Source organism: Salvelinus fontinalis, chromosome 16, assembly GCF_029448725.1.
Source record: "Salvelinus fontinalis isolate EN_2023a chromosome 16, ASM2944872v1, whole genome shotgun sequence".
NCBI classification, from domain to species: Eukaryota; Metazoa; Chordata; class Actinopteri; order Salmoniformes; family Salmonidae; genus Salvelinus; species Salvelinus fontinalis.
Genome location: NC_074680.1, coordinates 27,774,379 through 27,801,294, shown reverse-complemented (window position 1 = coordinate 27,801,294; position 26,916 = coordinate 27,774,379). Strand labels below are relative to the sequence as shown.

At 44.3% G+C, this 26,916-nt stretch overlaps 1 protein-coding gene across 1 annotated transcript in view; it reads left to right on the top strand.

Annotated features, from left to right (window-relative positions):
* Positions 1-18,484, top strand: part of LOC129812928 (E3 ubiquitin-protein ligase pellino homolog 2) — a 30,194-nt gene extending 11,710 nt beyond the window's left edge. Inside the window, exons 3-6 of the mRNA XM_055864915.1 lie at positions 7,953-8,054; positions 12,958-13,155; positions 13,437-13,625; positions 13,836-18,484. Of these exons, the coding sequence (XP_055720890.1) occupies positions 7,953-8,054; positions 12,958-13,155; positions 13,437-13,625; positions 13,836-14,414 (1,068 nt within the window). The 3' untranslated portion in view covers positions 14,415-18,484. The remainder of the gene's footprint in view (positions 1-7,952; positions 8,055-12,957; positions 13,156-13,436; positions 13,626-13,835) is intronic.
* The last annotated feature ends 8,432 nt before the right edge of the window (positions 18,485-26,916 follow it).

Below are 26,916 nucleotides of genomic sequence, written 5' to 3'. Positions count from 1 at the left end.
AAAATCATATTTTATAACAAATGTGCTTTCTAACTTTTGATAGCGGTCGCTGTCCGCGGTTCTGAAACATAAGTGCGGTGTTGAATTAGTGCCTTTTAGTAGACAATGTTGCAATGTGGATAATAGCAAAGTTAACCAGCATATTGATGTTGAGAACAATGCGTCAGAGGCAGCATTGGTGTAAGAAGACGAGAAAACAGCCCTTGCTTTAATTGTCTAGGACAATTGAGGAGAGGAAACCCCAACTTAATTTGGTCTATAATATATAGTCTTAACTGTTAAATGTGCCTGGCTTTTTAAATGATCCATATATATATACAAATGATGTGCACACACCTTCAAATTAGTAGAGTTGTTATTTCAGCAACACTTGTTGCTGACAGTTGTATTAAATCGAGCACACAGCCATGCTATCTCATAGACAAACATTGGCAGTAAAATTACCTTACTGAAGAGCTCAGTGACTTTCAATGTGGCACCGTCATAGCATGCCACTTTTCCAACAAGTCAGTTTGTCAAATTTCTGCCCTGCTAGAGATGCCCTTGTCAAGTGCTGTTATTGTGAAGTTGAAACATCTAGGAGCAACAACGGCTCAGTCGCGAAGTGGTAGGCCACACAAACTCACAGAACGGGACCGCTGAAGCAAATTGTCTGTCCTCGGTTGCAACTCTCACTACCGAGTTCCAAACTGCCTCTGAAAGCAACGTCAACACAAGAACTGTTCGCCGGGAGCTTCATGAAATGGGTTTCCATGGCCGAGCAGCCGCATACAAGCCTAAGATCACCATGCGCAGTGCCTAGTGTCGGATGAATTTGCGTTTGGGGGATGTCAGGAACACGCTACCTGCCCCAATGCATAATGCCAACTGTGAAGTTTGGTGGAGGAATAATGGTCTGGGACTGTTTTTCATGGTTCAAGCTAGGGCCCTTAGTTCCAGTGAAGGGAAATCTTAAAACTACAGCATACAATGGCATTCCAGACGATTCTGTGCTTCCAACTTTGTGGCAACAGTTTTGGGATTGCCCTATCCTGTTTCAGCAGGACAATGTCCCTGTGCACAAAGCGAGGTCCAGACAGAAATGGCTTATTGAGATTAGTGTGGAAGAACTTGACTGTCCTGCACAGAGCCCTGACCTTAACCCCATCGAACACCTTTTGGATGAATTGGAACGCTGACTGCGAGCCAGGACTAATTGCCCAACATCTGTGCCCAAACTCACTAATGCTCCTGTGGCTGAATGGAAGCAAGTCCCCGCAACAATGTTTCAACATCTAGTGGAAAACCTTCCCAGAAGTGGAGGCTGTTATAGCAGTAAAGGGGGGACCAACTCCATATTCAATCCCATGCTTTTGGAATGAGATTTTTTGATGAGCATGTGTCCACATACTTTTGGTCATGTAGTGTATCAACAGAAATAAGACAGATCTTGCTAGTGTTGGCAGTTTGAGTGTTTGTTTAATAGTCTACTGATTCAGTGAGCATCAACCCTCACAACACGTCGGTTGATAACATAAAAAAAAAAAAAACAGGCTCTCTGGTGTTATGTATTTGGTGTTTACACTTTCAAATGGTCAGAAATGATATTAACAATAATAACCCTCCTTTTTCTTGATCTCCTTGTTATCATTACTATTATGATCCTTTATAAGAAGCAATATCATTAGAAGGCTTAGTATAGCAGCCTTGTATATCCGCCGTAGGCCTTAGAGCACGTGCTGTTTATTCTTAATCCTGTAATTTACGTAGGCCTATATTTCAATACTTATTTTAAATAAAATAAGTGACCCTTGAATAATTAGCGTAAACAATAAATAAAGTGTTCCGTTTTGACAATTGCATCGAATAGTCCCCGCAAAATGCAACTGTTCAGGGAAGTCAGGAACCAATACACGCAGTCAGTCAGGAAAGCAAAGGCTAGCTTTTTCAAACAGAAATTTGAATCCTGTAGCACAAACTCCAAAACGTTTTGGGACACTGTAAAGTCCATGGAGAACAATAGCAGCACCTCCCAGCTATCCACTGCACTGAAGCTAGGTAACACGGTCACCACCGATAAATCCATGATTATCGAAATTTCAATAAGCATTTCTCTACGGCTGGCCATGCTTTCCTCCTAGCTACCCCAACCCCGGCAAACAGCTCCGCCCCCCCGCAGCTACTTGCCTGAGCCTCCCCAGCTTCTCCTTCACCCAAATCCAGTTTGCAGATGTTCTGAAAGAGCTGCAAAACCTGGACCCGTACAAATCAGCTGGGCTAGACAATCTGGACCCTCTCTTTCTAAAATTATCTGCCGCCGTTGTTGCAACCCCTATTACCAGTCTGTTCAACCTCTCTTTCGTATCGTCCGCAATCCCTAAAGATTGGACAGCTGCCGCGGTCATCCCCCTCTTCAAAGGGGGTGACACTCGACCCAAACTGTTATAGACCTATATCCATCCTGCCCTGCCTTTCTAAAGTCTTCGAAAGCCAAGTTAATAAACAGATCACTGACCATTTCGAATCCCACCGTACCTTCTCCGCTGTGCAATCCGGTTTCCGAGCTGGTCACGGGTGCACCTCAGCCACGCTCAAGGTACTAAACGATATCATAACCTCCATCGATAAAAGACAGTACTGTGCAGCCGTCTTCATCGACCTGGCCAAGGTTTTCGACTCTGTCAATCACCGTATTCTTATCGGCAGACTCAACTGCCTTGGTTTCTCAAATGACTGCCTCGTCTGGTTCACCAACTACTTCGCAAATAGAGTTCAGTGTGTCAAGTCGGAGGGCCTGTTGTCCGGACCTCTGGCAGTCTCAGGCCGACTCTTTTCTCTGTATATATCAATGATGTTGCTCTTGCTGCGGGTGATTCCCTGATCCACCTCTACGCAGACGACACCATTCTGTATACATCTGGCCCTTCTTTGGACACTGTGTTAACAAACCTCCAAACGAGCTTCAATGCCATACAACACTCCTTCTGTGGCCTCCAGCTGCTCTTAAACGCTAGTAAAACCAAATGCATGCTTTTCAACCGTTCGCTGCCCGCACCCGCCCGCCCGACTAGCATCACTACTCTGGACGGTTATGACTTAGAATATGTGGACAACTACAAATACCTAGGGGTCTGGCTAGACTAAACTCTCCTTCCAGACTCATATTAAGCATCTCCAATCCAGAATCAAATCTAGAATCGACTTTATATTTTGCAACAAAGCCTCCTTCACTCACGCTGCCAAACGTACCCTCATAAAACTGACTATCCTACCGATCCTCGACTTCGGCGACGTCATCTACAAAATAGCTTCCGATACTCTACTTAGCAAACTGCATCCAGTTTGCTATCACAGTGCCATCCGTTTTGTTACCAAGGCCCCTTATACCAGCCACCACTGCGACCTGTATGCTCTAGTCGGCTGGCCCTCACTTCGTCGCCAGACCCACTGGCTCCAGGTCATCTATAAGTCTATGCTAGGTAAAGCTCCACCTTATCTCAGCTCACTGGTCACGATAACAACACCCACTCGTAGCATGCGCTCCAGCAGGTATATCACACTGGTCATCCCCAAAGCTAACACCTGATTTGGCCGCCTTTCCTTCCAGTTCTCTGCTGCCAGTTACTGGAATGAATTGCAAGAATCGCTGAAGCTGGAGCCTTATATTTCCCTCACTAACTTTAAACATCAGCTATCTTTGCAGCTAACTGATCTCTGCAGCTGTACATAGTCCATCTGTAAATAGCCCACCCAATCTACCTACCTCGTCCCCATATTGTTTTTATTTACTCTTCTGCTCTTTTGCACACCAGTATCTCTACTTGCACATCATCATCTGCTCATTTATCACTCCAGTGTTAATCTGCTAAATTGTAATTACTTCGCTACTATGACCAATTTATTGCCTTACCACCTCACGCCATTCGCACACACTGTATATAGACTTTATTTTTTTCTATTGTGTTATTGACTGTACGCTTGTTTATTCCATGTGTAACTCTGTGTTTGTGTCACACTGCTTTGCTTTATCTTGACCAGGTCGCAAATGAGAACTTGTTCTCAACTAGCTTACCTGATTAAATAAAAAATGCATGAGACTTTTTAGTCTTTGCTGTAATAAAGGCTTATTAAACAACAGACTTTCTGGTACGCTTTTAATTTATTTCGTGTTTACATTGTTCCAAATGGTCAAACAATTATATTGTAATCTATAATATGCATGCAGTGCTTGTTTCTTACCTTCTTTTTCTTGATCTCCAGTATTTTCCACAACTAGTCAAATTTTTTCCACAGAGCAACCAGTGAACATTCTGCCATTTAGAGTTTATTTGTAACGTCCTCTTCGTGTGTTCGGAGTTTGTTATAACCTATTTATTGATATGCTATAAGTCAGACCTTATTGGTCATGTGCATGCGATGCATACATATCACGTGAAGAGAGCAAGGGTTGAGGGAATAGAGAATGTTTTTCCTAAACAAATGAGGGATTTCAGTAACAAAACGTTTCAGTCAAATGGCTGTAATTATGTTGCAGCTTCAGCAACAGCGTGACAAACACTTGATGTTCTGTGGTCGCTACAGCAGGGAGGAGAGACCGACAACGGGTGCTAGTCAGTCATTTTTCTTTTTTTACACAGCACAGCAAGTCTGGGCCTGGTACAATCAAATCAATTGCGGTCGGAATCCCTCTAGTCATTTTTGTGTCATTATTTCATCAAGCATAGCGCTTAAAGCATCAGACAAGCTCAGTGTATATAGTTGATTTGATTAAAACATATAGGATGTGTCTGTGGAAAAATACGTTTTAAAATTTCGACCAGATTCTCAATCGACAGAGTTTGAGTCGTAGACAGCCCTACATGACACACCACATTAGAACAAGTTAGGTTTATGTAGGAGGTCATGTACTGTCTGTTTTAAGTTGATGGGGCTTTATTAACCCCCCAGCACCTTCACCTCCCCTTTCCCTCTGCTAGCACCCTGGTATCAGGGCCTGTATTAAGCTTGGTTTAGCGGGTGAAGTGAGGAGGAAGTTGTTGCAGTTGGCTGACCTTCCGCTCACAGCTGTACACAGAGATGAAATGGCTGTTCTTTCTGGCAGGCAAGAAAGGGAACCTTGTTTTGAAATTCTCCCTTTTGTGGCCCTCCGTAGCCTACCACTGTTGTCAGTGAATGAGTTCAACATACCTATCGTCCTTGAGCCAGCACAGAGTTCTATTTGAAAGCAGAGATTTGAAAGGGCAACTATTATGGATATCCGTGTGTGTCCCCCGATGCCTTCTCTCACTCAGCAGGAATGCGTTTTTCACTCAAGACACACACGCCATGTGAACATAATGAGAAAGCTGACTGGGTGAGTGGGGCTATGCACACACTAGTAGATAATGAGGATCTCTGCCATTGCCAGACTCCTATTCAAATCCTGCCTTGCTCTCTAATCTGCCCACTTGATCTCAATTAGAGGGGTCTGTCTGGGTGTGTGTGTGTTCCTTTGGGTGTTCCCTAACATACGGTTTAGGCCTCTTCGTTCTCCAGATCTCATTTGGTTGCGTGGGGTTTTAGTGGGACTTTAGCACTGGATATGCGGAAATCCAAAAGGAGAACCAAATGTTCTGTTGAAAATGTTAGTTAACTCTATCATGGTTGATGTTTCTTACTCCTGCAGACCCCTGTAGCGTGGCTTGTATGTAGACCGTGCCTAGTGTAGTGGGAGGGCTGTGACTGAGTATAAACTGTATCTAAGCCCAGACAGACACCGGTGGATGGATGTTGGCAGTGTGCTTTGTGTTAAGACAAGCCCCTGTATATCTCGCTACAGGATCTCTTTTTGTTAACTTTTTTTTCTGCAGCTGCACAACACAGCAATCGTGAGTGACCCACTTTTACCTCTCCCTTGCTCGCGTGATGGAGCTGTTAGGGGAAATGGAATTTAGATTCCGATTTAGAGTGGATGGGCTGGGTGGCGGGCAGGGCTGGGCTTGGGTGGCTGCAGGGCTGTGTTTGAGAGGCTTGAAATGAATCCACCTTCACGAAGCTCAGCTGATAGCCTGGCCTTTGTTGACTGCCTAGAGGCCGGTTCATGGTCACTGTAATGGAAGTGTTACATCACAGGAACACTGATCCCTACTGTTCTGTTCTGAGTATTACTGTCCCAACTCCTGTTTGTTTTTGTCCAGTGATATAATCAAGGGGTTGTGCAATCATCTAATGATTCCCTCAACACGAGTGGCGGAGCGGTTGCGGAAAGCATTAGTTCCCTTCGTGACTCCCTGGCACATGACTGCTCTTTGATCTAATGTTGTGAGAACAAACAGTGGTCATCAGATGTTACCGGGTTGATAGTAACCTGCCTAAATGACTACCGACCTGTAACACTCACGTCTGTAGCCGTGATGTGAAAGTCTGGTCATGGCTCACATCAACACCATCATCCCAGAAACCCTAGACCCACTCCAATTTGCATACTGCCCCAACAGATCCACAGATGACGCAATCTCTATTGCACTCAACACTGCCCTTTCCCACCTACACAAAAGGAACACCTACGTGCAAATGCTGTTCATTGATTACAGCTCAGCGTTCAACACCATAGTGCCCTCGATGCTCATCACTAAGCTAAGGACCCTGAGACTGAACACCTCCCTCTGCAACTGGATCCTGGACTTCCTGACGGGCAGCGCCCAGGTGGTAAGGGTAGGCAACAACACATCTGCCACACTGATCCTCAACACAGGGGCTCCTCAGGGGTGTGTGCTTTGTCCCCTCCTGTACTCCCTGTTCACCCATGACTGCGTGGCCAAGCACGACTCCAACACCATCATTAAGTTTGCTGATGACACGATGAGACCGCCTATAGGAAGGAGGTCCGAGACCTGGCAGTGTGGTGCCAGGACAACCTCTCCCTCAACGTGATCAAGACAAAGGAGATGATCGTGGACTACAGGAAAAGGAGGGCTGAGCACACCCCCATTCTCATCGATGGGGCTGAAGTGGAGCGGGCCGAGAGTTTCAAGTTCCTTGGTGTCCACATCACCAACGAACTATCATGGTCCAAACACACCAAGACAGTCATGAAGAGGGCACGACAAAACCTCAGGTGACTGAAAAGATTTGGCATGGGTCCTCAGATCCTCAAAGTTGTACAGCTGCACCATCGACAGCATCCTGACTGGTTGCATCACCGCCTGGCATGGTAACTGCTCGGCCTACGACTGCAAGGCGCTACAGAGGGTAGTAGTGTGTACGGCCCAGTACATCACTGGTGGTGTCAGTGGGAGGCCCTAAAAATTGTCAGACTCCAGCCACCCTAGTCATAGACTGTTCTCTCTGCTACCGCACGGAAAGTGGTACCGGAGCGCCAAGTCTAGGTCCAAAAGGCTTCTTAACAGCTTCTACCCCCAACCCATTAGACTAATCAAATAGCTAATCAAATGGCTACCCGGACTATTTGCATTGACCCCCCCCCCCCCCCACCCCCTTTTTTTTTTTTTTACGCTGCTGCTACTCGCTGTTTATTATCTATGCAGTCACTTTACCCCTACCTACATGTACATATTACTTCGACTAACCTGTACCCCCGCACATTGACTCTCTACTATTAACCCCTGTATATAGCCTCGTTATTGTTATTTTGTTGCTCTTTTATTTTTTACTTTAGTTTATTTCGTAAATATTTTTCTTAACTGCATTGTTGGTTAAGGGCTTGTAAGTAAGCATTTCATGGTAATGTTTACACCTGTTGTATTCAGCGAGTGTGACTAAACATTTGATTTGATCACCTTTTTATAGCACTGAAGAAGCCCTTTGTTTCAATAGGTTTGTATGATTTCATTAGTAATGAGCTCATACATTATTGTAATTTACAAATTACATAATACCCTATTAAGGGTTTCAATGTAAGATTACTGTCATTATCAGTCCATTATATGCATGTGTAGAATGCATCTTTTGATCTGATGCTGCTGTTGTTTCAGGCGGTGAACTGCAAAGGGCAGCACAGTATTTCCTACACTCTGTCCAGGAACCAGACAGTAGTGGTGGAATACTGCCATGACAAAGACACAGACATGTTTCAGGTAAATCCACCCGTTTCAATATTCCAGGTGATCCATTGGTCTAAATTAATCAGATTATGTACATTTCATTGTTAATTTTACTGAAAACCCTCAAACTACAAGTTTATAAGGCAATCTGCTTAGTAATATACATTTCATGTTCATGCATTTTTAACAAAACTCTGGTCTGTTTTATGTAAATCTTTAATGAAGTCTGTCTTCCTCATGGAGTTGTTTGCTACGAAGCTGGGCAGTGTTTCTATAGCACTGTGGTCTCTCTGTGACCGTCTGTCCCACTTTCTTTGTCTTCTCACCACTCTCCTTTCCTCAAGTGAACACGTGTTCTGTTCTGCACGCTGTTCTCCACCTAGCGTTAATCTACACCACAGAGACCGCTCCACTCCCACCAGGGAGACGTTCTACTGCTGCAGACACGCTTTACATTCTAACCTTTATTGTGTCTGCAAATGCCACTAAGTAAACAAAAGCCATACCCAGCAGAGAGCTGTTTAAAACCCACTCAAGGACAAACGTTGGCCTACTAAAACAACGTTTGACACTTCAGACAGTTTGATCTTCAACTCTACAAACTGAAAATCATATTAGTAAATCTCAATACCAAAATGATGAACATGGAGAGAAATGAGAGATAATGTTAGCACACCAGCTGTGTCAGAGAACCGCGAATCAAACCATACCTGAGATAAATGACGAGCTGGGTAAGAGATGTATTGAACATTTAGAGATTAGTTCATGCTTTCTTAACTTGTACTCACAATTTACTCGGAATCCGTTGGTAACGCTACCTTATTCAAGACCTTCTTTTAGAACTTAGATATTCCCACAGTTTAACCTGAGATACTGTAGCTGCTGAATTGGAATAACATTTCTCTGTAGAAGAGATTGTGTTGGCAATTAAATCTATGCAGTGTGATAAATCCTCTGGGCCCGGTTTCGATTTCCGAGCGAATTCTTAACAAATTTTCTCAGATCAACTTTTTCCTCTCTTGCGTTCCGTATTTGAGGATTCATTCTCCTCCTTCTTTACCCGGCAGGTAGCCTAGTGGTAGGTAGCCTAGTGGTAGCCTAGTGGTTAGAGCGTTGGGCCAGTAACTGAAAGGTTGCAAGGTCGAATACCCGAGCTGACAAGGCAAAAATCTGTTGATCTGCCCCTGAACAAGGCAGTTCCTAGGCAATCATTGCAAATAAGAATTTGTTCTTAACTGACTTGCCTAGTTAAATAAAAAACAATGAGACAGGCATGTATTTCTAATCAAACGCCTTATTTTACCTTTATTTAACTAGGCAAAATGAATATGAACTTTTCTTTGCATTGTTCGAGGTCTGACAACACTGCATATTTTTGTTATTTTGACCAGTTGTCATTTTCTGCAAATAAATGCTCTAAATGACAATATTTTTATTTGGGAGAAATGTTGTCAGTTGTTTATAGAATAAAGAACAAATTCTTATTTTCAATGACAGTTTCTCTGGTTTTACTATTTTATAGGTACGTGTTTATTCTATAAACTACTGACAACATTTCTCCCAAATTTCAAATAAAAATATTGTCATTTAGAGCATTTATTTGCAGAAAATGACAACTGGTCAAAATAACAAAAATATGCAGTTGTCGTCAGACTTCAAAGTTCATATTCATTTTTAAACAACATACTAATGTTTTAACTTAGGAATTCAGAAATCAATATTTGGTGGAATAACCCTGATTTTCAATCACAGCTTTCATGCGTCTTGGCATGTTCTCCACCAGTCTTTCACATTGATGTTGGGTGACTTTATACCACTCCTGGCGCAGAAATTCAAGCAGCTCAGCTTTGTTTGATGGCTTGTGACCATCCATCTTCCTCTTGATCACATTCCAGAGGTTTTCAATGGGGTTCAGGTCTGGAGATTGGGCTGGCGATGACATGGTCTTGATCTGGAGGTCCTCCATCCACACCTTGATTGACCTGGCTGTGTGGCATGGAGCATTGTTCTGCTGGAAAAACCAATCCTCAGAGTTTGGGAACATTGTCAGAGCAGAATGAAGCAAGTTTTCTTCCAGGACAACCTTGTACGTGGCTTGATTCATGCGTCCTTCACATAGACAAAACTGCCCGATTCCAGCCTTGCTGAAGGACCCCCAGATCATCGGCGATCCGCCACGAAATTTCACAGTGGGTACGAGACACTGGCTTCTAGGCCTCACCAGGTCTCGCACCCACTGTGAAATTTGGTGGAGGATCAGTGATGATCTGGGGGTCCTTCAGCAAGGCTGGAATCAAGCAGTTTTGTCTATGTTAACTGACTTGCCTATGTAATAAAATAAAAATAGACTATTTTTTTAAAGTTTATCCTTATGTCAAAGGGGGCATAGGCATGGTCTATACCAGGGTTCCCCAACTGGCATGCCACATTTTTCTGAGCAAAACATTTTTCTTAATATAATTTTTTTTTACCAGGTAAGTTGACTGAGAACACATTCTCATTTACAGCAACGACCTGGGGAATAGTTACAGGGGATGAATGAGCCATTTGTAAACTGGGGATGATTAGGTGACCGTGATGGTATGAGGGCCAGATTGGGAATTTAGCCAGGACACCAGGGTTAACAGCCCTACTCTTACGATAAGTGCCATGGGCTCTTTAGTGACCACAGAGAGTCAGGACACCCATTTAACATCCCATCCGAAAGACTGCACCCTACACAGGGCAATGTCCCCAATCCCTGCCCTGGGACATTGGGATATTTTTTTTGACCAGAGGAAAGAGTGCTTCCTACTGGCCCTCCGTCACCACTTCAAGCAGCGTCTGGTCTCCAATCGAGGAACCGACCAGGACCAACCCTGCTTAGCTTCAGAAGCAAGCCAGCAGTGGGATGCAGGGTGGTATGCTGCTGGCATGGTAATGTTTTGTGTGGAATTTTTATTGTTGGACATAAGACTGTAGAAACAGGAAATTGGCTCCAATTTACTTTAATTTAAGAAATCTGTTCCAAAGTTTTTCCACACAAATGTAAGAAAGGATTATGTTTTAGTTAAACATATCTGTTTGGGCTTCTTGCAGTCAATTTGCAGTTATGCTCCGGCCCCCCGACCATCCGCTCCAGAAAAGATTGGCCCGCGGCTGAATCTAGTTGATGATCTATACGTTATTAAACTCGCACAATCCGGAATCCCTGGACTCTCTTAATAACCAATGGGAAGAGGATTTACGTGAACAACTTTCAGATGAGTATGCTTCAAAGAATCCATTCTTCATCTATATGTCTAAGACATGCTGTAATTCAATTTAAAATAGTTCATCGTCTGCATTGGTCAAAGGCAATGTTATCCTAGATTAGACCAAAGTACATCCCACTTGTGACCGACGTAAGCAGGCTTCTGCTACTTTATTGCCGTGTTTTGGAAATGCCCAAAATTGACAGATTTCTGGATAACAATATGAGACATTTTCTAAGATACTGGAGACCTATAGTGTCTTCGGAAAGTATCCAGATCCCTTCCCTTTTTCCACATTTTGTTACAGCAATATTCAAACATTTTCCTCGTTCATTTACACACAATACCCCATAATGACAAAGCGAAAACAAAAGTATTAAAAAACCAAGCATTGAGGTCGATGGAAATGTCCGTAGAGCTCAGAGACAGGATTGTGTCGAGGCACAGATCTGGGGAAGGGTACCAAAACAATTCTGCAGCATTGATGGTCCGGAATAACACCGTGGCCTCCATCATTCTTAAATGTAAGAAGTTTAGAACCACCAATACTCTTCCTAGAGCTGGCGGCCCAGCCCAACAAGACTCGAGGCTGTAATCGCTGCCAAAGTTGCTTCAACAAAGTGCTGAGTAAAGGGTCGGAATACTTATGTAAATGTGATATTTCAATTAGCAAATTGTTCTCAAAGTTTTTTGCTTCATCATTATGTGGTATTGTGTGTAGATTGATGAAAAAGTCAATCGGGGTGGCACCATAAGAGGCCCCCTCTGAACAGTTCTATGGGCAACATGCTGGTAATTTACTACTCTTTTAGGTAGACGTCTTATGCTATTTAAGTGGAAGGATCGGTTTCCTCCTACTTTTAACGATTGGATAAAGGAAGGCATGCAACATCTCAAGCTAGAGAAAATGCGCTACTCCATTAGGGGATCTGCAATTACATTTTATATCTGGCTACCTTTCATATCCTTTGAAGAAGACATGGACCAGCTAATTTCACAACTCCGTAAACCAACCCTAATTTAAAATTTGTATCACTATTTTTACTCTACTTACTTACTCACTCTAAAAAATTATATTACTCAAATTCTACATCATGCCTGCTTTAAGTCTGGTTTTAGGGTGGGTCTTTGTTGTAGCATGGGGGGGTTGGTTTGGGTTTGATCTGGGAGGAGATCCGTGTGTGTTTTTCCCTCTACTTGTTCTGTCTGTATAATCATCATAAAAAATTGCAAAAAAAAAGATTTGAGAAATTTTAAACAAGGACACAAACTTTGAAACAAAATGAAAGACGGAAAAGCATTTACTTTTCTGTGTGAAGCTCAAATTGATATCATTATTTAATCAGTATCTTATTGTATTACAATGCATACAAATTCTATTGGTTTGTGACCTTGTTTGATTTAACATAGTCCTCCATCAGCTAGCTAAGGATGCTATATATTGATACAGTCACTGTTCATCCTGGTTATGGAGCATTCATTGACATGCTCTGTCATTATTTTTTTTATTTTTTTTATTGTGCGATCTCTGGTGCTGGCAGCATCTGAGCCTACTGTTTTGACTATTTATTAAGGAAATTGTCCATGAACGCAGGCCCTGACCTAAAAACAAGCACTTTCTAAACACCTTGTTTTACAAATGGATGTTCAGACCCTAATGGTGCAGGTGTCTGTTGTAACCTGGGCTGACTATTGTCCTGCAGATTGGCCGCTCCACAGAGAGTCCTATAGACTTTGTGGTGACGGACACTGTGTCTGGGGGTCAGGAGGGAGAGGAGACGCCCATCACCCAGAGCACCATCTCGCGCTTCGCCTGTCGTGTCGTCTGTGAGCGGGTCCTGCCCTACACCGCCCGCATCTACGCTGCTGGCTTTGACTCCTCCAAGAACATCTTCCTGGGGGTAAGACTGGGCTCACGGGGAGCTGTCCCAGGGTTATGAATGTCTCCTGGGTTGGTTGATATTCAGATTTTCTTTATTTGCATTTTATGACAATAATGCACAATGGAACACTTCTAGCATGTTTTTACTTTCTCTTGTTTTCCTCCTAAGAATCTAAGCCTGGTTCGCAAGTGCTTGTCTAGCATTCCAGACAGAATAAACTAGATTAGCACACAATTTATACTAGCACCAGTGTTATGGAAGCCCACTACTGTGTGACTTTGCCCTTGTCTCATCCTCAGGAAAAAGCCGCCAAGTGGAAGAACCCGGATGGTCACATGGACGGGCTGACAACCAATGGAGTGCTGGTGATGCACCCCAGGGGTGGGTTCACAGAGGAGTCCAAGCCGGGAGTATGGAGGGAGATCTCTGTGTGTGGGGATGTTTACACCCTGAGAGAGACCCGCTCTGCTCAGACCCGTGGCAAACTGGTCAGTAACACTGATGATGCTCCACCATTACCCTGATTGAAATCTGTTGTCAGTCATTTTGGTTAAATAAAGAACCATTAAAAAATATCAGAGCATTCAACGTATACTCTTAAAAACGTAGTTTCCATAGACTTAGTGCTCTAACCCAGCTGTCAGTGTTGAGCCCAGTGTAACCTAATGGAGCTGTGTGTGCTGCGTTGCCCCCTGCAGGTGGAGTGTGAGAGCAATGTGCTGCAGGACGGTTCCCTGGTAGACCTATGTGGCGCCACCCTGCTGTGGCGCACAGCTGATGGCCTATTCCACACACCCACCCAGAAGCACCTGGAGGCCCTGCGGCAGGAGATCAACGCAGCGCGCCCCCAGTGCCCTGTGGGCCTCAACACCCTGGCTTTCCCCAGCATGCAGCGCAGCCGCGCCCTCTCCTCCCTGGAGGACAAGCAGCCCTGGGTCTACCTGGCCTGTGGCCACGTGCACGGCTACCACAACTGGGGCCACCGCTCGGAACAGGAGCCCAGCGCCCAGCGGGAGTGCCCCATGTGCCGGACCGTGGGCCCCTACGTGCCGCTGTGGCTGGGCTGTGAGCCTGCCTTCTACGTGGATGTGGGCGCCCCCACACATGCCTTTGTGCCGTGCGGACACGTGTGCTCAGAGAAGTCGGCAAAGTACTGGGCGGAGATCCCTCTGCCCCATGGCACCCACGCCTTCCACGCCGCCTGCCCATTCTGTGCCACCCAGCTCTGCCTCAACCAGGGCTGTGCCAAGCTCATCTTCCAGGGCCCCATTGACTGAGCTGCGGGGCCCTGGGGTGGGGGAAAAAACGAGACAGGAGGGCCAACATGCTGTGAAACTGTTCAGACTATTTAGTGCTTTGTTTTTTATCACCGGACTGTAAAGAGGAGGAATGCTTGACAAGGTTGATAGTGTACTACAACAGTGTGTTCCAAGTGTCCGTGGAGATGGTCCTGAAGGCAGTGGTCCATTACACAGTGTTTGGTTTGGGCTTCTGGTCCTCTGGATGGCTGCGGGCGTAGTGTACACACAGCGATGTGGACCTAAGGCACAACCACAGAAACCATCATACTCTTTAGCTGCCAGCCATCAGCTTTCAACTCAACTGAGCTAAGTTTCTGGACTGTGCAAGCTAAAATGGCTGCTCATTTCAAGTAGAAGGGCTACAAAACATGTTTATCGATCATAAACTCCAAACGGATTACAGAGAGTAGGTGTAGTTAGGGTATGTGGGGGTTGGGTGGGTTCATGGTGGGCCTGAGGTGCATGATTTTCACAGAGCCAGACAGCTGGACTGTTGGCTGGGAGGAGGACCGAGCGAGCCAGCAAGGTTCATGGGTAACTAGTTAAGTGCTCCCCAGCTCTTACCTGGTTTTTAATGGTATCCAGAACATTTAGCCTTTCCAGAGGTGAGCTGAACTCTGTTCTGTTCAGGGAACACATCCTTAAAAGAAAACAAGTGTTTTTCTCTCTTGTACAGAGATGTATTCCAGTGCCTGGGACTCCCAGTAAAACCCTGGGAATATTTTTACTAAATTAAAAAAGCTATTTTGTTGAGGGTTATTAAGGGAGGGGGAGAGTTTTACATAAAGTATAAAGAAATTTAACCCACAGAATATTTTTCATCTTTTTATTATTTGTTAAGAAGTATTTTACTACACTGAGGTGTACAGTTTTTTTTTTTTAATGAAAATGTTAATATATTTTTTTCTTGTGTAACTATTGTGTGCATGTAGGTTGGATCACATGGGTGTTCTTGAATGTGTCAACACCGGTTCATACGGAGACATTAGTCCCTTGTGACGTAACCACCAAAAGGCAACAACAGGCCACTGGCATCAACCTTGTGGATCATGACAATGAATCTATTAAAATACATACTTTTCTCACCATTGATGCTTTAGCCTAAATTATGCAATTGCTTTGCTGAATGGCTAGGTCTGTTCCTTCTTAATATACTGTAAAACTCGGGTGTCTCATGATATCAGTAAGGCCTTTGTCAACTCTTGTGAAATAGATGAACTTTTGGAAGTGTAACTCACTCACACATCAACACACACCTGTGAGCTTTCTTTGATCTTGTCCCATACTCAGTGTGCACTGTTGAATTTGTAGCTTTATCTCATGCTGGGTTTTATCCAATGATTTGTATGCTCCCAAACCTGGGCACAGTCACTGCAGCATTGATGGGTTATACCAAATATAAAATAAGAGTTTTCTCTCTGATGCAACAACTGCTTCCTGCAATGCAAAGTGTTACTGTACGCAAACTAAAAACCTAAATGTTATTGTAGAATTCAAATGTAGTTCAGGATGACAGTCAAAGCTATTTGTTTGTACTCGTTATCACAAGGATAATAAGGATATTATCATGGGCCAATGCCAAATTTATCAAATCCAATTGTGGAGATGGATCAAGTGGGCCAAATGCGTATGAATGGATAAGAAATGATGTTGTAGTTGGGCTGTGAGGTGGAAATAAGTTTAAACTAAAGGATTTGAATCAAATCAAATGCACTCTTCGTCGATGCAGGCTAGTTTGACTGTACCCATATATGTAGAGTGTAGCTCAACATATAGTAACAGTCAAAAGTTTGGACACCTACTCATTCAAGTGTTTTTGTTTTTTACTATTTTCTACGTTCTAGAATAATAGTCAAGACATCAAACTATTAAATAACACTTATGGAATCCTGTAGAAACGAAAAAAGTATTAAAGAAATCTAAATATATTTTAGAATCTTCAAAGTAGCCACACTTGGCCTTGATGACAGCTTTGCACACTTTTGGCATTCTTTCAGCCAGCTTCACCTGGAATGCTTTTCCAACAGTCTTGAAGGAGTTCCCACATATTCTGAGCACTTGTTGGCTGCTTTTCCTTCACTCTGAGGTCCATCTCATCCCAAACCATCTTAATTGGGTTGAGGTTGAGGAATTGTGTAGGTCATCTGATGCAGCACTTCGTCACTCTCCTTGGTCAAATAAAAACAAATGATAGTCCCACTAAGTGCAAACCAGATGGGATGGCGTATTGCTGCAAAATGCTGTGGTAGCCATGTTGGTTAAGTGTGCATTGAATTCTAAATAAATCAGACAGTGTCACCAGCTAAGCACCATCACACCACCTCCATACTTCACGGTGGGAACCACACATGCGGAGATCATCCGTTCACCTACTCTGTGTCTCACAAAGACATGGCGGTTAGAACCAAAAATCTCAAATTTGAACTCGTCAGACTAAAGGACAGATTTCCACTGGTCTAATGTCCATTGCTCGTATTTCTTGGCCCAAGCAAGTCTCTTCTTGGTGTCCTTTAGTAGTGGTTTCTTTGCAGCAAACCATGAATGTCTGATTCACGCAGTATCCTCAACAGTTGAAATTGAGATGTGTCTGTTGAACTCTGTGAAGCATTTATTTGGGCTGCAATCTGAGGCTGGTAACTCTAATGAACTTATCCTCTGCAGCAGAGGTAACTCTGGGTCTTCTTTTCCTGTTGCGGTACTCATGAGAGCCAGTTTCATCATGGCGCTTGATGGTTTTTGCGACTGCCCTTGAAGAAACGTTCAAAGTTCTTCATTTTCCGCATTGACTGACCTTCATGTCTTAAAGTAATGATGGACTGTCGTTTCTCTTTTGCTTATTTGAGCTTTTCTTGCCAGAATAAGGACTTGGTATTTTACCAAATAGGGCTACCTTCTGTATACCACCCCTACCTTGTCACAACACAATTGATGGGCCAAACACATTAAGAAGGAAAGTAATTCCACTATTTAACTTTTAACAAGGCACACATGTTAATTGAAATGCATTCCAGGTAACTACCTCATGAAGCTGGTTGAGAGAATGCCAAGAGTTTGCAAAGCTGTCATCAAGACAAAGGGTGGCTGCTTTGAAGAATCTCAAATATAAAATATATTTTGATTTAACACTTTCGTTTACATGATTCCATGTGTTCTTTCATAGTTTTGATGTCTTCACTATTATTCTACAATGTAGAAAATAGTTCAAATAAAGAAACCCTGGCATGAGTAGGTATCTCTAACCGTTTGACTGGTACTGTATACAAACCACCACCGTATTAATGGGTAAGGATAGTGAGTATCATGATCCTGAGATGGTAAGTGTTCTTACTGTAGCTATGTACAAGTAGGATAATTAATGAATATGTTGGAAGAGAGCTATTCTTTTCAGCTACACTGAGAAGCCAAATAATATAGTGACATGTTACGTGTGTCTCTACAATGTACATGGGCTCAAATACAGTACAGAAGTGGTGTGTCCTCTCCTTTGTTGGTGGACTGCAGAGGTTCCCCCTCCAGTCTGGAGGGTAAAGACATGGCCTTGGTAGTATGAAGCTAACAGTAGGACAGATGTGGTGACATAACAGGTGCTGAGTAGCAGTGTAAAGGAAGGGTATCTTACACTAGTATTCCCCCCCCCACTGTGCCCAGTCAGTGCTGACAGTACGCAGATAAAGACCCTGCTCTGGAATAGCTGTAATGTAGCACAAACATTCCTCCCTGAATACTTGGGAGGCACAGCTGTGGGAAGTAAGGGTGCTGTAGCACCCCCTGAAAAATCAGAACGCAACAAAAAGTGAATAAAATGTCTCACTAAAGTAGTTAACTGGGCCTTTACCAGTCCTGTGATAGTGGACCGATGTAGCACGTCTCCGAAGAAATGCAGCACCCCATCCCCAAACATCTTCCTGCTGTAATGGTGGAGGGGTCCTGTTGTTCACTCAAGGGCCTGTTCAGTGCATTTTGTCTCTGAACTCTGTAACCAGGTCATAGCCTGCACTGATGCTCCCAAAGCCTACTTGCAAAAATAAAATATTTGTTTAAAACAATGTTGCTCGTCTTTGTTTGGTTTCAGTTCTGTGTAGGATCTCACTACACGTTAGTCTTTTCTCCAGGGGAGAGCTCTGACACAGTCTAGTCTGGCTGACACCAAACTCCAAGACTTATTTTACTGTATACCACGTGAGTTGTATCAGCCAGGCTATACGCAAGCAGTCCCCAACTACCACAAATTATGCAGTCGCGATTCCCACATTTGGGAAATTCGCAGGGGGGCCAGCATTGTAGGAGTGCAATGGCCGAGCCTCACTGGATCTCCCCTGCCAGGTAAGTATACGTTAGTATTTCTACAACAGTATGAGCCAACTGATAATCATGTGTAAAGGTTATTAGATGCCCATTGCCTATATCTACGATCAAAATCACTTCAATTGTAAAAGGTAAAGCTCACATTTAGGCAACTAAAAACTTTTTGAAAGATAATACTCAGGAACACATGTAAGTTAAGACAGGCTTTGCAGAATGGTGACAATGTTAAAACACTGGGAAGAAGATTCCAGTTCTGAGTGACAGCAGTCCCAAGGTTTATTTTTGACGACGAGCCTGAAGTGCCCTGGCTGGGATTCTCTGGCTCCCCCACAGGATAACAGGCATTACTGCATCTCACAGAGGCTTTCTTCGTAGTTGCTGACATGTTGCATCATTCCCAATCTTCATACAAGCATATGTAAATAAAGTTGGCTCTATAAAAGAGTTATAATTTTAGAAAAGATGGAGAAAAAAAGATTGCAGCTTTCTTTGTACATGTCATATCTCATCAGCGACAGCCCACTCTTTATTTTACCATACAGAACACATCAGCAACATTTCCAGTTGATACTATCGTTGTTTCAAAATGGTCATAGCAAGTTAGTGTAGGCCTGAATAATAGAAACATTTCCTGACCCTTTGTTTCCTCTGTTTGTGCAGGTCACCTTACCAACCACTAGAGGACACTATTCCCTCAACTATGGACATGGCGCTACCCAGTGTCCTGTAAGGATCGAATGATGTCCAAGGGAACTATTGGACCCACAACTCATGCAGCAGTGGATGACACAGATAAAAGAGAAGGAATACATTTACAAATGATGAATAATATTTATGACAGACGGCTAAGCAAGATTGTATATAGATGTCATGCTTTTTCCTAAATTGACGATATTAATATGTGAAAAGTACAGGGTCACATGGGCGGGGGAGGTAATGTATAATTCCTTGGCATTCCTCATGTTGCAATTTATAGAAGCTAGCTATACCAGTGCAAATCATGTCATTGAGTTTTCTTGACATTGTAGAATAATTGTATTCATGTAGAAACATTGTACAATGACGGTGACATTTTCCCTCAAACACATTTAACTTGCTCCCCTCTAAACTAAGGGCGCATGAAAGGATTTAAATACATAACATGTCATTTAGTCAGTTTGAGGAGGAGGATAGAGCAGTGGGATACCATGCCTCCTAATTAACATTACTCCTGTGGATGTAAGGAGGTTCATGTGTTTGCACCCTCGCCTGTTTTTCTGAATGACAGAGGAGACACTGAAGGTGACAGAATGCTAATTTGGGAGATCACTGGTTGGCTTTCCTGCTTTAAGCGGGGCAGGGTTATGCAAAGAATAAGACTTAAACAGTTTCTAAATGTGAATGAGCTGTTTTATATAGACTTTATTATACATTTGCTATTGGTAAAAGAGTGATATAAAAAGTTTAATTTGATCAGCATAGGAAAGAAAATATGTCAAAAACGAGCAGTGAATTAGAACTGCCCTTAATTCATATAGTCCATTTTAACAATAACTTCTCAAATTCAAGTGCATATTAACATTATAGATTAAAGCAGCACATTGAAGGGATCAGGCATGACTAAAGCATGAAATTAGCTTCCAGTTTTATTGTATTCCTTTTCGTGTACACTAAATGTCTCTACCATGTATCAACCTAAACAGTATTGCTTTAGTCTTAAGCTAGTAATACAGCAGAAGTTTGGGTGGGAGTGATGATACAATGTTGAAGCATTAACTATCAAGATGGACATAACCCATTAGTAGACTGACAGCCGCTTTGGTCTCTGGAAGTGTGGAGCTTAGTGCCTCTGTGCTGTAGAGGCTTCACAGTTTGTGTGGCGTTGCTGAGCGGTACGTCAAGAGAACACCACAAACAGAAAGGCAGACCGATACAATGTGTGATTATTTCAGCCCACTGACAGACTCAGTCAGGATGCCTGTCTTCACAAGAGGCCCGTACCTGCAGGATCAAAGACGGAGGCAGGATATGTCACATCCTATCAGCCAGAGATTCAGGCGCCCACAAAAGGAGAGATGCAGGCACCCAAGGAAGCAGATTGAAACCAGAACAGACAACCGAGTCTGTGTCCTCTCCCTTCTGATAACCTTGACTACATCACTCTTCCCTTTCATGTTGTACTAAAGCATCTTTTGAAGTGATCAGGTGAACAGTGTTTGATGAGTAGGGATACATGTGTGTTTTAACAGCTGTTAGACAGGTGCTTAGATGGGAAGCTGGCAGTGGGTGAGGATGGTGAGGCATGTTTTAAGAGGAGATCAGAAGATGTCAACCTCTGAATGGTGGGTAAATTATATTGGGAAGACAACCTGGTCTTATGGACTAAACGTAACATTAGTAAATGTAAATCCGAGACACTCACATTTGCATGATATGTTACGTTTGGTATGGTTACATTAGACAGAAGGTTACTAAAGGCAAAAATGAAAGTAGGGTGGGTGGTCGGGGTGGAAGTGTTGGCGTATAACGTGAATGTGGAACGTCTAGCAAACCAAAGGTTGCGGGTTCAAATCTCATCACGGACAACTTTGCAACTACCTACTACTTTTTAGCTACCTTGCTACTACTTAGCGTGTTAGCTAAACTTATGCCTAAACTTAACCCCTAGCCTAGCTAAGGTTAGCCACTTAGTTAACGTTGGTGTTAGCCACCTAGCTAATGTTAGATACAACAAATTGGAATCCATAACAGACAGTACAAGTCAAAAGTTTGGACACATAGATTGTAGAATAATAGTGAAGACATCAAAACTATGAAATTACACACATGGATTCATGTAGTAACCAAAAAAGTGTTAAACAAATCAAAATATATTTTATATTTGAGATTCTTCAAAGTAGCCACCCTTTGCCTTGATGACAGCTTGTACACTATTGGCATTCTGTCAACCAGCTTCATGAGGTAGTCACCTGGAATGCAGTTCAATTAACAGGTGTGCCTTGTTAAAAGTTAATTTGTGGAATTACTTTCCTTCTTAATGTGTTTGACTCAATCAGTTGTTGTGACAAGTTAGGGGTGTTATACAGAAGATAGCCCTATTTGGTAAATACCAAGTCTATATTATGGCAATAACAGCTCAAATAAGCAAAGAGAAACAACAGTCCATCATTACCTTAAGATATGAAGGTCAGTCAATCCGGAAAATCTCAAGAACTTTGAACGTTTCTTCAAGTGCAGTCGCAAAAACCATCAAGTGCTATGATGAAACTGGCTCTCATGAGGACCGCCACAGGAAAGGAAGACCCAGAGTTACCTCTGCTGCAGACGGTAAGTTCATTAGAGTTAACTGCACCTCAGATTGCAGCCCAAATAAATGCTTCACAGAGTTCAAGTAACAGACACATCTCAACATCACCTGTTCAGAGGAGACTGCGTGAATCAGGCCTTCATGGTTGAATTGCTGCAAAGAAACCACTACTAAAGGACACCAATAAGAAGAAGAGACTTGCTTGGGCCAAGAAGCATGAGCAATGGACATTAGACCGGTGGAAATCTGTCCTTTGGTCTGATGAGTCCAAATTGAATGAGTAGGTTTGTCCAAACTTTTGACTGGTACTGTATATGTTTTGCAAATTCGTAACATATTGTACAAATTGCAAGTCGTAATATACTATTCAAACTGTAATTTGTAACGTATAATAAATGGATGATGGACAGTCACAAATTAATACACACCATATCAAACTTAACATATCATATCATCCAGGAGTGTCCTGGATTTACATTTACTATGTTACTTCTACCCCTGAGTACAGGTTGGGGAAGAGAGTGGGGCTATCATGAATTATCATTTGCAGTCCGTTACAAAACCACAAAAATTAAATCAATATCCATCTGACAGAAAGTGTGAGTCTAAATAAAATGTCTGTTGATGGCCTACATATTTAGATAAGTAAAAAATATAAAGTAATAAGATGATAATGGTGGATAATAATCAAATAGTAGGGGAGAGTGGGATAAATGCTAGGCCTTAGTCTACTTGAAAATGGTTTAGATTAGATGGCCATGGGGTATGTATGGTGAGCGGCAGAGTATAATGCAATGTCGCCATGCAGCTATGTTGTCTTGTAAACCTTATTATCCTTGCTGGAGACGCCATCTCACTTGCTGTGTCTGAATGGTGTAACCACCCTCATGTCCCTTTGTCTCCTGATCTATTTTCTGTCCAAGACCCAGTGAACTGGCATGTGAAATGCCACAGGTGGCTAGAGGCTGTACGCCAAGCTATCAATAGGACACCTTAGCCGGCAAGTTGGAGGCTGTGATATTTACCTCTCCCAGCATGCGGCCGAGGCAAATGATATGCAGATCTTCGTCTGTAAATAAGAGATAGGGTTCTCCCCCCTCGCTTAAAAAAAAATGAAGTAACAACACACGCACACCAACTGACGCACAAACACAACAAGACGAACGTTTGTTTCCCTGCTTTTTAATTGAGTAAATTTGGCAGTCGTTTTAATCTCCTGGCAAATTGAACCGGTAGGGGATCGTGGCAAGCGTTGGATGAATGTTATTAATTCTTCGCTATATCCGTGTTGCGCAATTAGTCACTGTTTGCTGCGGAAAACATCTCATTAATTATCAACACCCGGTATTCAACCAAAGTTATATTTACTTCGAAATATGCACCAGTCAGCCAGCCCAGCAGCCGTCCACGCTTCCCGGGGCACCTAGGTTGAGCATCTCTGCAAATAGGAGAGGGGTAGAAAAGGTATTTGAATGTTTTATTTTTATTCCTGAACTCCCAACCTCTATTTTTCTTGATATATGTAACAGTAGGATCCCAGCGTCTCAAAAAATAGGTATAGCCTGCTCTAGGTCTAGTTTGAATATTACATATGACATTATTGCTCTAGGATTCTAGTGGTTTTTAATAAACTATATGTTTTTAATACACTATGTGACCCGTTTCAGGAAACTAGTCGTATGTTGCAAGTCATGACTTCACAGGAGATCCGTTTTAACTTAAAAATATATATTTATCAAGTTTTTAAAACCAAATACTTTTACTCATGTAGTATTTTACTGGGTGACTTTTACTTAAGTAATTTTCTATTAAGGTATCTGTTACGGCAGATTTCCTCCTTTTCGTCAGAAGAGGAGGTGTAGGGATCAGACCAAAACGCAGAGTGGAAAGTGTCCATATTTATTATAAATAAACTGAACACTACAAGTAACAAACTAACAAAAGAGAATCTAACCGACAAACAGTCCCATGTGGCACGAACACTGACACGAAATACAAACACCCACAAACACACACGTGAACCGCGGCTGCCTAAGTATGATTCTCAATCAGGGACAACGATTGACAGCTGCCTCTGATTGAGAATCATACCAGGCCGAACGCACAAAACCCCAACATAGAAAACAACACATAGACAACCCACCCAACTCACGCCCTGACCATACTAAATAAATACAAAACAAGAGAAAATAGGTAAGGAACGTGACATAACCCCCCCCTCAAGGTGCGAACTCTGGGCGCACCCCCTAAAACTCTAGGGGAGGGTCTGGGTGGGCGTCCGCGGTGGCGGCTCTGGCGTGGGATGTGGACCCCACCTTAACAATGTCTTTGTCCGCCTCCTTACTCGCCCCCGTGCCCTCCTCCTAACAACCACCCTCCATGTCAATCCCACTATACCAAAGGGCAGCACCGGACTGAGGGGCAGCACCGGACTGAGAGGCAGCACCGGACTGAGGGGCAGATCCTGTCTGGCGGACGGCACTGGCGGATCCTGTCTGGCGGACGGCACTGGCGGCTCCTGTCTGGCGGACGGCACTGGCTGCTCCTGTCTGGCGGACGGCACTGGCTGCTCCTGGCTGGCGGACGGCACTGGCGGATCCTGGCTGGCGGACGGCACTGGCGGATCCTGGCTGGCGGACGGCACTGGCGGATCCTGGCTGGCGGACGGCTCTGGCTGCTCCTGTCTGGCGGACGGCTCTGGCTGCTCCTGTCTGGCGGACGGCTCTGGCTGCTCCTGTCTGGCGGACGGCTCTGGCTGCTCCTGTCTGGCGGACGGCTCTGGCTGCTCCTGTCTGGCTGCTCCTGTCTGGCGGACGGCTCTGGCTGCTCCTGTCTGGCGGGCGTTTAAGTTAAAACGGCTCGGGACAGACGGGCGGCTCTGACGGCTCGGGACAGACGGGCGGCTCTGACGGCTCGGGACAGACGGGCGGCTCTGATGGCTCGGGACAGACGGGCGGCTCTGACGGCTCGGGACAGACGGACAGCTCAGACGGCGCTGGGCAGGCAGGCAGTTCAGACTCTGGCTGCGCTGGAGAGGAGGAAGGCTCTGACAGCGCTGGACAGGTGGGAGCAACTGGAGAGAGAAAACGGAGAGACAGCCTGATGCGGGGGGCTGCCACCGGAGGACTGGTACGTGGAGGTGGCACCGGAATTACCAGACCGTGAAGGAGGACACGCGCTCTTGAGCACCGAGCCTGCCCAACCTTACCAGGTTGAATGGTCCCCGTAGCCCTGCCAGTGCGGTGAGGTGGAATAACCCGCACTGGGCTATGTGGGCGAACCGGGGACACCATTTGTAAGGCTGGTGCCATGTACGCCGGCCCGAGGAGACGCACTGGAGACCAGATGCGTTGGGCCGGCTTTATGACACCTGGCTCGATGCCCAACCTAGCCCTCCCAGTGCGGCGAGGTGGAATAGCCCGCACTGGGCTAAGCACGCGTACTGGGGACACCGCGCGCTCCACCGCATAACACGGTGTCTGACCAGTACGACGCCCTCTCACTCCACGGTAAGCACGGGGAGTTGGCTCAGGTCTCCTACCCGGCTTTGCCACACTCCGCGTGTGCCCCCCCCAAGAAGTTTTTGGGTCTGATCCTCGGGCTCCCAACCGCGTCGCCGCGCTGCCTCCTCATACCAGCGCCTCTCTGCCTTCGCTGCCTCCAACTCTGCCTTGGGACGGCGATATTCCCCTGGCTGAGCCCAGGGTCCTTTGCCGTCCAGGATCTCTTCCCAAGTCCAGGAGTCCTGGGTTTTTTGCCGCTGCTGCTGCTGTTGCTGCCCTTTTCCACTCCGCTTGGTCCTTTGGTGGTGGGTGATTCTGTTACTGCAGATTTCCTCCTCTTCGTCAGAAGAGGAGGTGTAGGGATCGTACAAAGACGCAGAGTGGAAGGTGTCCATATTTATTATAAATAAACTGAACACTACAAGTAACAAACTAACAAAAGAGAATCTAACCGACAAACAGTCCCGTGTGGCACGAACACTGACACGAAATACAAACACCCACAAACACACACGTGAACCGCGGCTGCCTAAGTATGATTCTCAATCAGGGACAACGATTGACAGCTGCCTCTGATTGAAAATCATACCAGGCCGAACGCACAAAACCCCAACATAGAAAACAACACATAGACAACCCACCCAACTCACGCCCTGACCATACTAAATAAATACAAAACAAGAGAAAATAGGTCAGGAACGTGACAGTATCTTTACTCAAGTATGAGAATTTAGTACTTTTTCCACCACTGGATGTGGATGGGGGTTACAGCATTTCTTTCACATGACCCATCAATTTAGACAAGTGTGTCTGGGTAAGAGTCATCTAATATTTATAAAATATTTTTATCTGGACACTTTCTGTTTACCTGGAATCTTTCCTTATTGTAGGACACTACCACTTTTAGTCTTAATCTTTACTACACTACTCACTGTTTAGCACATGACCTCACATGTGAATCCTTAAAGAGATGGGTGGGGCTGTTTTTCACGGTTCGGGCTAGGCCCCTTAGTTCCAGTGAAGAGACATCTTAACACTAGAGCATACAATGACATTCTATATGATTCTGTGCTTCCAACTTTGTGGTAACAGTTTGGGTAACAGCCCTTTCCTGTTTCAGCATGACAATGCCCCTGTGCACAAAGCAAGGTCCATACAGAAATGGTTTGTTGAGATCAATGTGGAAGAACTTGACTGTCCTGCACAGAGCCCTGACCTCAACCCCATCGAAGACCTTTGGGATGAATTGGAACGCCGACTGCGAGCCAGGTCTAATCGGCCAACATCAGTGCCCAACCTCACTAATGCTCTTGTGGCTGAATGGAAGCAAGTCCCCGCAGCAATGCTCCAACATCTAGTGGAAAGCCTTCCCAGAAGAGTGGAG